General features: G+C 40.4%; 1 protein-coding gene across 14 annotated transcripts in view; it reads left to right on the top strand.

Annotated features, from left to right (window-relative positions):
- Positions 1-15,959, top strand: part of ABCB11 (ATP binding cassette subfamily B member 11) — a 68,365-nt gene that overhangs the window by 41,060 nt on the left and 11,346 nt on the right. For 10 of the 14 annotated variants that reach the window (XR_008748501.1, XR_008748503.1, XR_008748502.1 and 7 more), the window contains 11 exons: positions 357-467; positions 1,404-1,529; positions 2,267-2,470; positions 3,720-3,890; positions 4,267-4,468; positions 5,173-5,251; positions 6,190-6,325; positions 8,522-8,683; positions 11,804-11,908; positions 12,009-12,170; positions 14,262-14,465. Coding sequence is in view for 9 of the 14 variants with exons in the window: in XM_055812723.1 (XP_055668698.1) it covers positions 357-467; positions 1,404-1,529; positions 2,267-2,470; positions 3,720-3,890; positions 4,267-4,468; positions 5,173-5,251; positions 6,190-6,325; positions 8,522-8,683; positions 11,804-11,908; positions 12,009-12,170; positions 14,262-14,465 (1,662 nt within the window). In the remaining 5 variants the exon portion in view is untranslated. Of the gene's footprint in view, positions 1-356; positions 468-1,403; positions 1,530-2,266; positions 2,471-3,719; positions 3,891-4,266; positions 4,469-5,172; positions 5,252-6,189; positions 6,326-8,521; positions 8,684-8,931; positions 9,005-9,402; positions 9,476-11,803; positions 11,909-12,008; positions 12,171-14,261; positions 14,466-15,959 lie in introns of those variants that run through there. The other 4 variants (XR_003554313.2, XM_055812726.1, XM_055812729.1 and 1 more) reach the window with 4 other exon arrangements.

A 15,959-nucleotide genomic window follows, 5' to 3' on the forward strand; every position in this document is an offset into this window, starting at 1 on the left:
CCTAAGGAGCTGGCTAAATTAACTTAGTTAAAATGCCTCACTCAGTCAGCTATTCTGTTCCAGCAAAAACTAGCTGAGTAGGTTGACCGTGGCAATTGCAGTAAGCCTATAAAGAAAAAAAGGTGCAATTCATCTTGCCTATACTACCCACCAGTGACAACTCCCCTGTCACTTTGGCCTTCAGTTTCATGTCCCTTGCCTGCAAGCCCTGGGGCAGAGCCTGCTGCTGGCTCAGTGCAGCCAAGTGCTGTTCAAACAGAAGCGCCATGGCTTTGTATAGCATTGGGCATATTTATCTATTGCAGCAGTGTTGGCTGTTTAACAGCAACTAAATAACACAATAATTTCTATCCTAGAAACCCGCCATTGATTGCATGTCAGAAGATGGCTACAAGCTGGATAAAGTACGAGGTGAAATTGAATTTCATAATGTAACATTTCATTACCCCTCCAGACCAGACGTAAAGGTAATTATTCACCATCCATCCCGTGAACATAACTACTGTAAAAAACCCAAAATATCCCAGTTCTACTAGCAATTTGTAGATTTTCAGAAGTTAGTTTTCTAGAAGCCTAGACCCTCTGTTTAAAAGTAGACTAAATAATTCTTCTATTAAAGGGTTCTTCTACTTACCATTCTGCTTGTTTTACCATTCTGACATACCCATTGCCATACATATTCCTTGCTGCTGAACATAAACTTGTAGCAATTTCAGACAAATTCACCTGCATACAGCTTCTCTGACAATCAGTTATGCACCTGTATTAACATGTGCTAGAGCAGGACACAAAATAATAAGCTGAATGGTGCAAAGAGATTTTATAGAACCTCCCATTACCCTGGGGATGTGCCATCTGACCCATCAAAATGCTAGGAAAAGGTACGGGAACATCGGCTGTATACTCAAATATTTCTCTACTACTGTGTTTGAATTGACAAATTCTCCTTGGAAAAGCATATTATTGGACAAGCAAATGAGTGCTATTGCTTCTAAAGCATATGAAGTACCAGATTCTTCTACATAATTTCACTGTTACATTCTTAATATTTATGCTTTAGCAGACATGCATAATACAAGGTACAGTGTTCTTTAAAGAACTACTGCCAAATTCTCCCGTGTTATTAACTTGACTAGTTCTTAATGATGAACAACAGGAACAAAAAAAGATCAAAATCTGCCTGCCTGTCATGGAAAACAATGCTCTGCATTTATAAACTTTTCAAACAATATAAAAATATTTTGCTTTGCTTTTCCTCTTTCTTCAAAATATTTTTCTGAATTTTGTAAAATAACTTGGAATCTCCATTTTAAGATACAGAATATATCCACTTGGTTGTATGACTGTGAAAGAATTAGAATGGATAGATTTTTTCTTTTTTCTTTTTTTTTTTTTCTCTCCAGATTTTGGATAACCTTAATATGGTTATTAAAGCAGGGGAAACAACAGCTTTTGTTGGAGCTAGCGGAGCTGGAAAAAGTACAACAATGCAGCTCATCCAGCGTTTCTATGACCCCACTGATGGCATGGTGAGTGTATCAGCCTAGAATATATTTCTCCACCCTTGGGGACTTGAAAGAACAGCATGGTTTCTTCTCTGATGTGGGAAGACTCCTGACTTTTTTTTTTTTTTTTTTAAATGAGAGAAATGTCCTCTGTGCATTTCAGGGGAATGCAGACCAGTCCTATGTGAAAGGTAAAAAACTGTTAGGAGAAGCTATACCTATAGGATATAATTCAGGAGTGACAAATCATTTTCCATTCTGGAAAATACAGTGTTGAACATTTACTCATTATCCCATAATATTGCTTTAGCATATGCAATTACCATTTAGTAATGTATCGGCTAAGAATATGAATTACATCTATTAACAGTCTCATTCCATTTATGTGTTCCTAGAAGGCACAAATCACATACATGGTGACCTGTACTTGAATGTATAAAAGACAAAGAACCAATTTATTGTAAATATATAATCTTGATTTTGATGATTACTTTCCACCTGATTTTATTTCTGAGGCCAAGCAAAAAGAGTTATTGGGAAATGAAACCAAACAGCACAACACCTAAACCCAAGAACTAACATATACTGCTGCAGCTGCATTGCATTTTGTGTATGAAAGCTGCTTTTTACACTGATCATAGAAACTCAGCATCACAGGCTCTTCATTTCCACTGTGTCTTTCTTTGTCTCTGAACTGGAGGAGATAATGTCCTTGATTAATTTTTTTATTTTTTTGTCCATATTTTAATTGGCTTCTGTAGATTACCCTGGATGGCCATGACATTCGTTCCCTTAATATCCAGTGGCTACGCTCACAGATTGGTATTGTTGAACAAGAGCCAGTCCTGTTTGCCACCACGATTGCAGAGAACATTCGCTATGGTCGGGATGAGGCTACCATGGAAGACATAATCAAAGCAGCCAAACAGGCCAATGCTTACAATTTCATCATGGACTTGCCACAGGTATGCTGTGACTCGTAAAATATTTGGCAGAATTTGATGTAAAAATAGAGAATTCTTTTGTCCCTCCCCTCATGCAGCCATTTGTGCTTGGGTAGAAGGGCAGAAGATTAATGTAGACACTAGGCAGCAGCCTTTCCTTTGACTAGAGTTAATTAGGTCTTACTACGTCACCAAGTTAAAAACAAAAAACAAACCACAAACCAAGAAGAATTATCTCCTCAGGAGTCATGCTCAGCATTCAATATCACGGTAATAATCACAGCATGATTTTAAAATATGTATTTTTCCTGCTATGGACATCTGTTTCTGCTCAAGCCAAAAGCAATTTAGAGCCCAGACTCTTACTAGCCAGCATATGTTTTTGAGCAATCTGTACTGATCCTCACAACCTTATCTCCTATGAGCTCTGTAAGTCGGCTGGAGGTTCCCTTTTCCCCGTTTCCTTCCTTATGATGACAGGGCTTTGATCAGTCCCATAGTATACCCCTTATAAACCCCCTATTTGATAGTACTGGGCTGTTTACTTTTCTAGAATGTTATTTTGCCAGGTTGTGTCTCAAAGGGACACGTTACAACAGTGAACCTGATTGGCAGGATTCAAGTACCATTAGCTAATGTCAATATCTACTTTTTATCCTTCACCGATGCGTTGCCAGGCTTCCAGGAAAATATTCATAGAAAGACCGTGTAAAGGCCCCTGTTTATTTCCTAGAAATGGAGGAGTAAACAAGATTTGGCTCTAGGTGAATATAATTATCCTGGCTCTCAAGATGCTAGGCTTTGTGTGTTTATTTAATTCTTTGCCTGAACCTGATGCCACCAGAGCATGATGTCTATGAATCACAGACACAGTGTTCATGAGTCACAGGCTATCAGCAAAGTCCAGCTCTGTGGAGATTGCTGGTGAGTCATCTGATGGAGAGTGGGCAGGTGTTTCCTTTCCATTTCAGCTTTTGCTGATACAGTCATTTTGAGCCAAACAAGGACATCTCACCTTTTTATCAGTACATACTTTTGGCTTGGGGTTGGAACCCCAGTTCAGGAAAAATGATGTTGTCCATTATGAAGGAAGTTATTTCCTCATTTCTCCTTTGAATCTGGTGCACTAGCAATGTTTTTGTCTTTCAAAGATAATAAATTTTTAAGTGTACTCCCAGGACAAATCTGGGAGACCTTTTACCAATGTCTTCACCAGAAGCTTATCCCTTTTTGTTACTTGTTTCATTTTATTTTTTTTCCCTTCACACAGCAATTTGACACTCATGTTGGAGAGGGTGGAAGCCAGATGAGTGGAGGTCAAAAACAGAGGATAGCTATTGCTCGAGCTCTTGTACGAAACCCGAAAATCCTGCTGCTGGATATGGCTACATCAGCACTTGATAATGAAAGTGAAGCTACTGTCCAGGAAGCACTTCATAAGGTTTGCGATAGATCAGCATAAATCAGACTTGAAAGGGCAGAAATTATTTTTAATGCACATTGCAGAGGGTGCTGCTGAATTGCAACAAAGTGGTGAGAAGCTTTTCTCAATAGCTGTTTCATGTGCACATGTAGAACTTTAGTATTATTGACAGAAAATATTTTTTTCTTACATTGGGACATTCACAGAAAGCTATAGCTCCCTTTGCTCAGAAACAGATGCTCATCTATGGGCTATGGGTGGACTTCAAGTCAAAGTCAGCTGAAAGCAACAGAAAGACTCCTGTTGATTTGACCAAACTCTAGACTATGTAGTGCTGGCTCCAAGCATTTTTGTTTGCTATCCTGGGAATGAGGCTTTTGTTGTTCCCTGTCAGGCTCGCTTTGACCGCACCGTAATCTCAATAGCTCACCGCCTGTCAGCCATCAAAGCTGCTGATGTCATCATTGGGTTTGAGCATGGAAGGGCTGTGGAGAGAGGAACTCATGAGGAACTCTTGCAGAGGAAAGGGGTTTATTTCATGTTGGTGACCTTGCAAAGCAAAGGAGACAAAGCACTTAACAGGGAAGACACAGAAAGTAAGTGTTTTGTTTTCTTTTACAAAATGATGCACAATTTCCACAGAATGCAGGTTTTAATATATATTTTTAATGAGGGTTAGTTGCTTCTTTTTTTTTCCTTCCACCTTTATAGCTGAAGTTTAGCATTCACAGAAGTAATGCATTGATACCATGGCCAGAGTGGTTTTACTACACATACACTGAACGACCTTTCTCATATAGATCTGTCCTGAAACATTAATCTTGACCTGCAATACCCGTCATTTTATAGATCCATTTAGTGCTGACAGTCCAGTCCTGCCGCATTTGAAATGCAAGCACATTACAGAATACGCTGAAACCACCCTATTTGTTTTACTAGAGGCAGATTTGAATCAAAGCTTCTGGAAATGGAGGTCTAATAGAATGATCTGTTGTACTTTTGTGAAGCATCGTACCTTGGAAATGATTATCTTAAAAGAAGAGAGCAATTGCACTGCTAAAATAGGGAGACAGACTTTAGCAGTCACATCCCAAGTGAGATGGTCCTTGGGTTAATATTCAGTTAACTTCATCATGTCAAAGGTTGAGTAGCAAGGTTGTATTGCATTCCTTGCCTTCTACAAAGTATTCCAGTTATGACTTGGAGGCACTGCACTTTTTTCCAGAGCCACAGTGGACTTGGGGTGTATTCAGTTTTAGCACAAATTGAAGAGCTCTATATACTATACTATGTTTTACAGCAGCAGAAAATAACATGGTTGAGCCAAATCTTGAGAAAGTCCAGTCATTCGTCAGAGGAAGCTATCGGGCCAGTTTGCGGTGAGTCTTAAAAATTATTGTAAATCTCAATATGTTTCCAGATCTCTATACTTCATCCCACTATTCCAAAATGCTTATAGTGCTGATGAATCACTTCTCTGTACGTTGCGTAAAGCAGGGTGGAAGGGCTGCAAGTATGTTACTAAGATAAGAGTTCACTTGGAAAGAAATAGCTTGGGTAGTATGCTACTGATTGAAGGCTCATGGGTAAACAGCAAGGTACTTAATTTGACTCCCCTTTCTATCCATAGTACATTCTCTCCAATTCTGTGTTAATGTTCCATTTTTAATATTACTACCCTACAGCCGTATATTTGTATTACCTAAAGCACTTTCAGTCCAGCCACTTGAAAAATTACTTGCTGTGCAATTACTTGAGAAATCAATACAATGTACAAGGACATTTTTATTATGGCTTCTGCTTGATGAAAGTTAAAGCATTTTACAAGCCAGCCTGTCTTGTAGCTAGACACTTATTATTTCTTTCAGGCAAGCCCATGTTAGACATATGCAAATTAATACATCTACAGTACAGCATTATGTTGCATCAGGGATAGAGCTGGATTGTTTCAGCATCCCGTTTTGCTGGACTGAGTTACTTGAAAGTGATAATGATGGACTGACTTGGTGTCTTAATGGCTTGTGCAAATATAGTAGGATACAGCACAATTTTACTTTACAAATACATGGTGCAGGGTACATATAAGACGATGACTGAGTGGTGGGGTGAAATATGATTTTGAAAAGTATTTGTCCCTGTTGTGGGATATTTTCTTCTCAAGAAGTGGAGAAAACAAAAAGAAAGAAAAAGTCTGTGGGATTCCTATGATTTGCTTCAGTGAATCCTGATTTAGTTGATATAGAATCTGCATCTGCTTTGCAAGCAAGTATTGTGTTACTGAGCTGTGAAGAGCAGACCATATCTGTCCTCTCTACAGAGCTTCACTTCGGCAGCGCTCCAGATCTCAGCTCTCTAACATGGTCCCTGACCCTCCATTATCCATTGCAAGAGATCATGCAGAGTCTATATATGTTATGCCTTCTTATGGAGAAGATGATGGACAAGCAGAAAAGGTCAGGTCCAATAGTTTTTTATTAAATTTTCAACCATACAGGTCATATTACTTGGTAATGATAACCTGTAGATGTGTGGCTCTGTGTCGTGTTTAACCCCAGCTGGCAAAGCACCACCACGCAGCCACTCACTCGCTCCCCTCCCAGCCTCCAGTGGGATGGGGAGGAGAATCAGGAAAAGGTAAAAGCCATGTGTTGAGGTAAGAATAGTTTAATAATCAAAATAAAGTTAAATGTGCTAATAATTGTAATAGTAGTAATAATAGTAATAGTAGCAGCAGCAGCAGAAGTAGTAACAATAACAACAATAATAACAATAATAAAGAGAGAGAAATAAAACCCAAGAAAAACAAGTGATGCACAACAGAGCTGCTCACCACCCACTGACTGATGCCCAGCCAGTCCCCCAGCAGCGATCGGCCCCTCCTGGCTGGCTCTCCCCAGTTCATCTCCTGAGCACGATGCTCTGTGGTACGGAATATCCCTTTGGCTGGTTTGGGTCACTGTTGTGGCTCTGCTCCCTCCCATTCTTGGGTACCTGCTCACTGGCAGAGCACTGGAAACTGAAAAGTCCTTGACTTAGAGTAAGCCCTATTTAGCAACAACTAAAACATCAGTGTGTTATCAACATTGTTCTCATACTAAATCCAAAATACAGCACTGCACCAGCTATTAGGAAGAAAATTAACCCTATCTCAGCCAAAACCAGGACACTGTTTGTTATAGTTGTTGACAGTTACTTCTTCTTGGACTGATCCTTTTCTCTGCTAAAACAAAAGCACAGCTTCAGTTCTGATTCTCTGTGTATACCCTAGGCTGCATTTTGATGGCTGTTATGCTTATTGGTCCATATACAATTTCTAGCAGAGCATGATCTGTTGGTAAATTGATATATGTGGTAGATTAAGCTGAAAAAGTCATATTCATAAAAGGTGAACTAACTGACAAAAAGAAAAATGCTCAGTCTGTGAAATTTAATAGCTACTCAGGGGTACAAATGACACTGCTTCTTGTTCAATAAAGAGCAAATTCACTTTCATCTCAAAATCATCTGGAGACTTGAGTAAAGAGAGACCCTCACTGCAACCTAACTACAGGGTCCTTTCACTGACAGTGTACTTGTGCAATCAACTAGCATAGAAAATAAAGACAGCATGCCTTAAAATTATGCAGAATATGTAGGAATATACACAGTGGGTTTCCAAAGTGCTTATGAAGCTCCCTGCACTGATTTGCATGGCTACAATTGCTCAGTGCAGAGAGCAGCGCTTAGAAGTCACGTTCTTGCTATTGCTAAGCCGATTCTGTGGATAAATAGAGGGCTTTACTGCTGTCACTCTGGTGCTAGCTCAGAAGGAAGAGAAAATACAAGGTGCTTCCACCCATTCATCCTTGCACATTTTGGGCTGATAGGTCTTCACAGGGTCTGTTTTGTCTGGGCATTTCCAGCTGTATGGACTGAGGGAGATAAGCAGGGCTCAGCACACTGAGTGTTAAAAAAACTCTGCACAAATCAAACTGCAGGGTAAGTTATAATTTGATGATGAATATTCTACTCTTACTGGGAATAATTATGGGAATTCAGCATATAGTCTGAGGATATTTCACAGAAGGGAGGCACAATTAGCATGTATAAAGCCTGAATCCAGCTATGACTCTGAGATCTCCCATTTTAATTATATAGTGTACCTGTTAATTTGATGCAGAGTCTGATTAATGTGTTCACCCACGACACTTTAATATTTAAGAAGATTCCATGAGTAGTGCAAAAAGCTGCTTGTGAGGAAGAAGTTAAAGTTTTGGCACTGACTATTGCATCGCACCTCATATCTGGAGGCAGCAAAAAGTGAACAGCTTGAGTTTCAGTGGCAGAAAATCTTAAAGTGCTCGTAATGAACCTCTTAGGTTGGAATCAGTAGAACTGCTCAAGGAATGAATCTCTTTTTCTCCAGGGACAGTAAAGGTAGTAAGTAATCTATGTAACCCTCTCGTTAGGACTCCCTAGCCCTACAGAAGAGCTCCAGACAGCAGCCAAGACCCATCGTCGCCCCTTCCTGTACGCAGCCATAACAGCTGTTTGGGCTCTGGATAGCCATTTAACAGACTAGGCTAACTTTTATCTCGCTATCAAAGGGAGAACATCACTGGGGGAATGCATTTGTTTCATAAATCCAACCTGTTTCGGTTTTTTTTCAGGAATCTGTTGCAGTGGAGGAAGATGTCAAACCTGTACCATTTACCAGAATTTTGAAATACAATGCCTCGGAATGGCCGTACATGGTGCTGGGATCTCTGGCGGCAGCTGTGAATGGAGCAGTCAGTCCACTCTATGCTTTGTTATTCAGTCAGATTCTTGGGGTATGTTACGCTGACATTTTAAAGTGTATTTTAGCTCTGAAGCAGGGGGGAGTGAATATATGATGCAGAACTTGACAAGTTTTGGGCAAATCTTTAGATCTTGTCAAGTAAGCCTTCTTGCCTATAAACAATTATTCAGTAGAGATATTTATATCACTGTCATCACACTATCATTTGAGCTCTTTGAAGGGGTAGGCTCATAAGCATTTGTCATGCATTCTTCATTTTCTCTCTTTTTTGCTTTCTAGGAGCTGTTGGGTGTGGGTTTCTGTACTCGCATACAGTGTATTTTAGATGAGACAAGATGTACCTCACGTGCAGGTATAGTGCAGAGAGACACATGCAGAGGTCCTTCCCAGCAGCATTTTATTCTACAGACTTGGCCAAGCCTTTGAGAAAGCTTTCAGTCAAATCCAAAAAATACTTCACTTTTTTGTTCATATATCTCAGGAGGGTATTTGCTGCCTGCTCCTTGCAGAATGCCAAGGGAGAGGTAGATAATTGTAATAGGGTTCATAGCTGCCACTAAAAAGTAGGCTTGCATTGACAAGTTTGGAAGACAAGCAGGAAACAGGAATCAACTTTAAACCCTGGCACTCACTAAAGGATGCATTACCATCAAAATCCACAGCCTCACTTGAAACTTTTCAAGAGTTCAACCATGACTGGTTTTTCCTTCAAAAACATGCCATAATAGAAGGAGGATGCTTTTAGCTGTAGGCCTGCCACCTCCAAACGCTTTCTGAGTGTCTAGACCTCATGCTAAGGACTGTGGCTTTCACTAGACAGCAGGTGAGATACTGCTATGTGCATTCTGCAACGAATCTAACCTTTGTTTCCTTTTAAGAGAGGTTTTCTAGACACTGGGAGGTCTGGGGCTGACATCATCCTGCAAGATGCAAAATGCCTTCGTTGCCAAGGATGAATTCCTTCTCTTGAAGGTCTCGGTCAATCAAAGGAGAGAGGCTGTAAGGAAAAAAAAAAAAAAAGCCATAATGAACATGAGCAAAGTCCAACATCTGGGTTTCATTATTCATAAATTTAAAACATTTCTTCCTGGTGCCAAGGCAGTCAGGCAGATGCAATATGCATCTGCTTTCCAAGCTGTCTGAATATCTGCAACGATGTTGTGACAGACATGTGGGCTTTTACTCTGAGACCAATACGCTGGAGAAGTGAGGGGAAAAATCCCCACAGCTATGAAATGAAAGGACAAATTCAGCAAAATCTGCCTTGCAGGTGCTCAGAAAGTAATCCCAAAAAGTGAACGAAGAACTGGATAATAGCGGATATGTCTTCTGATCAGTTCAGATCATCAGTGTACCTTTGGAACGAAGTTCTCAGTAGTTTCTTTCTACTGTGCTTCGGTTCCCACTGTGGATTTATCTCAGAGTATGGGAAATGGATCCTTTCCAGTGAAACTCAACTGGAAGATGTGCTCTGGCTGCTATTGGGCAAGCAGCCAATGGCCCCAGATAAAAGAGTCCACACTAAAACTGCTGAAACTTACATAATCTGAACATGGATACCTCAGCAACAACCCTTTCCTTTTATAAACTTGATGCTATTGTTCCTGCTACATGTTACTGTAATCAGGGTTATTTTTTAAAATCAAGAGCATAGGTTAAAAACATATCTGAGCATGTTAGGATAGCCACAGAATGGGATAGTTCAATTTTACAGGACAGATTTGCAAGGGGAAAAGAAAATCCTGTCTTTGCATTACAGAGATCTTGTCCCAACAAATGTTATCCACGTTTCCTTTGGTAGGACTATAAAGTGCTACTGCTCTCAGTTTAGGTAGAGTGTAAGCATGTAAGCGCTTGAAACACCAAGTGCTGTTTTGATATTATCATTTTGGATTTTGCAGGATTAATTTTGTTGCCAAGGTACTGATGCACAAAGTTAAAATACCTGAAGCGGAATTCCCACTAGAGAACAGCTATTTCTTTTCCTCAGATTTATGCTCTAATTCCGCTCTGTTACTTTGATGCATAGCTCACTTTGAACCATAAATAACTTGGGTTGACCTTTTAAGACTAGTACTTAAGTTTATTTTTGTGGAATTTTTATGTTTTGCAGCTCTAATGAAAATTCCTTCTTTCTACTGTTAAATACTTACCTAGAAGAATTGAAGTTGGTTTTGATATCAGTAAAAGTCGAATGCAGAAGTTATTTTTAATTGTGCCTTACAGATAACAGATTGAGAGATTAGTCAATTTATAGTAATTTTTACCTGTGAAGTCCAATTAGAATTAATTTAAGGTTGGTGGAGAAGTACAAGCATGAGCTGTGGCTTATACCTGCAAGTAGCAGAAGTAGTTTAATAACTTCAGGTAGGTTAACTGACCTGCGTATCAACTGCTCTGACTGAAATAAATTTGCTAAAGGCTGGCTGCTTAGATTGGACCACTACTTCAGCAGCAGCCAGTAATGCTGGCAGGTTTTGAAAAAGATATTAAGAACAAGAGATAAAAGGAAAACAATATGGACACTGGAGCAGAGTGGGGTGGAGGGGCTCTGCTTTAAGTACGAATGCTTTTTCTCAAGCACCCAGCAGTAAGTGAATAGCTCGCATCCACAATCCTGCAGTAAAAGACGACAAGTTCCTCTTGAAGCTTACCTATAGCAACTATAGCAGCTGTTAGTGTTGTGCAAAGAGTTATGCTAGGGTATAATTATTTACACAGACTTCATTTTGTATGGTCCAATAAAGCTGTAATTGGCATAATTAGAGAGGGCGTAAGGTAGCTGCTGCACTGTTGCTTTGTCACTATGCTATTTATTTAATTGCTGTTCTCTGATTAGCACACTGTATCTTGTTTAGAATGGGGGGATGATTGATTAATTATAACTAGGCATGGGCGACAAGTAATAGCATTATGTGCAAACACGGAGTATAATAAACTCGTTTAACAGGAGTAAAAAGCATTATATTGTACTCGGGCTCACCGCAGGAAAAATAAGGAATCAGGCCTTCGCCAGAAGTGAGGGAGAGCTCTGTGTTCTGGCTTTGGTTCGAGGGCGGGCTTCTGTACTTGCCAATAGGGAGTCATGAACAAACTTCACACAGGGCAAAAGTGACGTTTCTGATATGATGCCACCCTTTTTTTTCCAAAGACCTTCTCCATTCTTGACGAGGAAGAACGAAGAACCCAGATCAATGGTGTCTGCCTGCTCTTTGTCTTTGTCGGAATTCTTTCATTTTTCACACAGTTCCTACAGGTATATAGCAGTTCCAATACGGGTAAATTTTGTTTCTGATCCCTCACTCTGTGGGTATCTCTTTCTGTACACTATTTGTATTTATTTTTATGCACTCCAGGGATACACCTTTGCCAAGTCTGGAGAGCTGCTTACAAGACGGTTAAGGAAAATTGGTTTCCAGGCTATGCTAGGGCAAGACATTGCTTGGTTTGATGACCAGAAGAACAGCCCTGGTGCTTTGACTACAAGACTTGCAACAGACGCCTCGCAGGTCCAAGGGGTAAGACCTGGTAGCTTAAGAATTGTTTTACAGTAAGCACTGATTGGAGGCCACTTTTGGCACATTGTCACAGAAATAAGCCAGCATGCAGCCAGCGAGGTCAGTGTAGATCAGCTCTTGGTCAGTCAATTAAGCTACTTCTATTTATCATAGGCTGTTAACGCGGAACTATTATCACTGTGTTTACTGAAAAGCACAAATAGGGTCATAATTTACTGCCCATTATTCCTGCCTGTATTACCAGAACAAGAACACAAAAATCAACAAAATACCAACCATCAGCAGAAGGCGAAGGAGCATACAATGCAAAAGTTTTACATTCTTTTTTTCTGGAGGTAAATTAGCTTTTTTTGCCACAATGCTTAAGCATTTATTTCAAAAACATGCCAGACTAGTATTTTAGTGATATTAATCACTAATCATGTCTTCAAGTTTTCAGCATGGTCTTGTGCTTGTGACTGTTTTGAATTAAACTGACAGTTTTAAACTTGGAAAAATAGTTTACACTACTGGCTGGTGTGCCAGTTGGGGAATCGTGCAGCAAGTTTCAGCGTGACTTTTTGTTTGTGAAAGGGAACCGCCAAGCCCATGTGTTGTGTTCCTTAGTGTGTGAGGGTTGAATCCTGCTGAGCTATCCATGTTACCTATCTCAATTGATGCTTTGGTAGAAGTGAGTCAGATGCCACTTCACTTGACTCCAATGCAAGCGATTTTCCAGAAATGAAGAAGGAAACATCTCTGTTACAACAATTGCCCTGTTTCAGCTTGACCGAAAATGGTAGGTTAGTTTTTAAGAACTCTTAATGGAGGTTTTAAGAATTTAAACGACAAATGAGAGGAGGTTCCTAAAACCCCTGTCAGCAGCAATTTCTACAGAATCAGAGAAACCAGCAAACCTCTTCAGCCCTTTCAGGCACTTACAAAGCATATTTTAATTGGAATAAACAAACTTGTAAAACACCGACTGAATAATTTAACAGCCTCCTAAGGGACATCTTTGTTCTAAGCACATGTGGAACAGCAGGGCACAGCCACAGCTCCAGGGGAAAAACCCAGAGCTACCTGAGCAGCAGTGTCCTCCACCTTTCACTGGCTAACACAGAGCTCAGGCAACTGCCGCTCTTGCAGAGCGAGCTGAAGGTGAGAAGATGCACGCAAGAGTCCAGGGTCTGAAAATGTCTGCATCTGCACCAGGAGTAAGACATGGACTCTTGATGTGTGTGTGGCGGGGTGACGTTAAAGCTGCAGGGTCCACCTAAGAGCAGCCCGTTCCTTTTGGTAGCTTCTGCAGAGCCGGCAGCTGTACATTCCAGCACAGCCGGGCCCGAGGCACCTTGCCCTCCTTGCTGCAGGTCAGAGGAGGAGCAGATCATAAACATTTTGTGCTACAATTTACATCCTGCAAATGAATCAGACTGAAAACAATCAAGGATATCAAATCTATATATTTTTTCTAATACGTAGCAACCTACTTTCTATCTAGGGCTGCTGTTTACTGCTAGAAAGAAAATACCTTCTGAGTAAATAAATCAGGTTTATTACAAAGAATAGTGTTCTTGAAGTACATAAGGAGAAGATGAATGCATTCAATAAAGGCTATGTCAGTTTTTCCTTAATAAAGAGGCAGAAATGCAACTTTAATTCATCCTTTCTCGGTGATGTTTCTTATTGATTTTAGCTGAGACTCTGTTGTTAAAGTTGCAAAAAGGTTTTGTTTATTATTTAAATCTAGACAGATAAACGTAGGGGCTAATCAAAGCATTCAAATGAGTGATTCCCCAGGGAACCAAGGAAACTAATTTCAATGGTTAGATTATCTTTTTCGCAATCATTAGAAACAATTTTATGAGGTCTCAGTGGGAAGTTTGGGGGGTGAAAGGAATATTGGACATATGCAGTCCTTTGGATAAACTGTTTCCAATTGATTGTATCCAAACTGGTTAAATTCCAGTATAATCAGCAGCCATTTGTGCTTTATGATATTAAAATATCATTTAAAGTTTTCTGAAGTTTTATAGGAAAATTTATTTAAAGATTATTGAAGTTACTATTGGAGTACAAGTCAATCATCTCTGCTTCTTTTCTTTGAAGGCAACTGGATCGCAGATAGGAATGATTGTCAATTCCTTTACCAACATCGGCGTGGCCATCATCATTGCTTTCTACTTCAGCTGGAAACTGAGTTTAGTTATACTGTGTTTCCTGCCATTTTTGGCCTTATCTGGAGCTGTGCAGGCTAAAATGCTGACGGGATTTGCCTCTCAGGACAAGAAAGCGCTGGAAGCTACTGGACGGGTAATGTTATTTAAAAATTAATGTATATTTGCAGTCACGGGTAGTTGAAAAATCAGGCATTTGGCACTGTCAGTAATTCAGAAGTAATGAAACTGGGCAATATTTCACAAATAAGTTGTAATATTTCAGCTTGTCAAACCATTGAAACACCACTGGGAACTCCCTAACTGCAAAAGCACTTGCTGCATGGAATGCAACCAACTTTTCAAACGTTATTGGACCTAATTGGTAGACACAGATTTCTCAGCAGTCTGTTTCACCTTTGTCAGGTCTTATTTAAATACCCATTTGTTGATGCCCTCTATGTATGTACGCTGCCCTCAGAAAGCAGCGATACTTGCTGACCCAGAAATCCTGACATCCGAGAATTTGGCGCTGAACCACAGATTAGTACGTCCAGTTTGGAGAGAGTGGAATTGTTCCTTCAGTAAGCCCGACTAGCCTACCAGCTTCTCCATCAATGTGTGCTACTAGATCACAGGCATAACTTTATTTTTATGTATGGATTTTAAGGGTCAAAATTATATCGATTCTCATTTCACAGCTAGTATATAATTTTTTTAATTGGAATTTGTTTTTTTAAATTCAGATAAGCATTAGCCCTTTTTCTGTTAATTTGTATCAGGAGACGTAGCACTTTTGCATACTTGAAATTTTGCTTCATGGTGAAAAAACACCTGTGTGTCTATTAAACCAGCCAGCATGGGGCATGAGGAAGGAAATCTCTAAACTTACAACGTGATTCTTTTACTGACTGACTCCGACCTTCCTTTACGAGCACTAACTTAGGCACTGCAACCATTCTAGGCTAAAGGCCTCCTCCTAGTTACTCTAGCTCCAGTGTCAGAGTTTAGCAGCTTCCCATGCACCGTTGGCTGCAAGACCCTGTGAACTGCCTCACCTCGAAGGCTGAGAATAGGTTTACGTAGTAAACTATTGCACTGGCTGAGCAGACTTCCAGGCCACGTACCCAACAAGGAAAAGGTAGGACACACGAGAGAAAATGGCCATTTCTTCAGGAGTTCGCTCCTGTGCAGGTCTGCAGCCTTTGAAACACCCCAGCTCCTCTGACTTCTGTTCTGGGTCACCAAGTTCTGGCACGTGATGCACAACCTGGTGCTGTTTAAACATACTCAGTTCAACTGTGCAGAAACCCAACTGCATTAGAAATGCCAGGATTTTAGAAGACAGGCAACATGAGGAAGACTACCTCAGGTTACGCTGCTCAGAGTAGTTCCTGAGCCTTTTCCCTCACTTTAGGCTGCCACATTTCTAGCATCAGCAAAAGCGAGCTCTGCAGCCCTCTCAGAGCCTCGGCTTTTCCTTCTGCAGAGCCACTTAGCCCAGCCTAAAATGACTCTTGCGGAGTTCCCACTCCTCCTCCCTCCTACACTGCAGTCCTGCCCACCAAACACCTTACCCATCCCACCTTCCAGCCTGCCCCATCTAAACCTTCCCTCTACCCATCTAAGCTGTCAATTAACCATCTTCAGC

The sequence above is a fragment of the Falco peregrinus genome, chromosome 8 (assembly GCF_023634155.1).
Source record: "Falco peregrinus isolate bFalPer1 chromosome 8, bFalPer1.pri, whole genome shotgun sequence".
Lineage (NCBI taxonomy): Eukaryota > Metazoa > Chordata > Aves > Falconiformes > Falconidae > Falco > Falco peregrinus.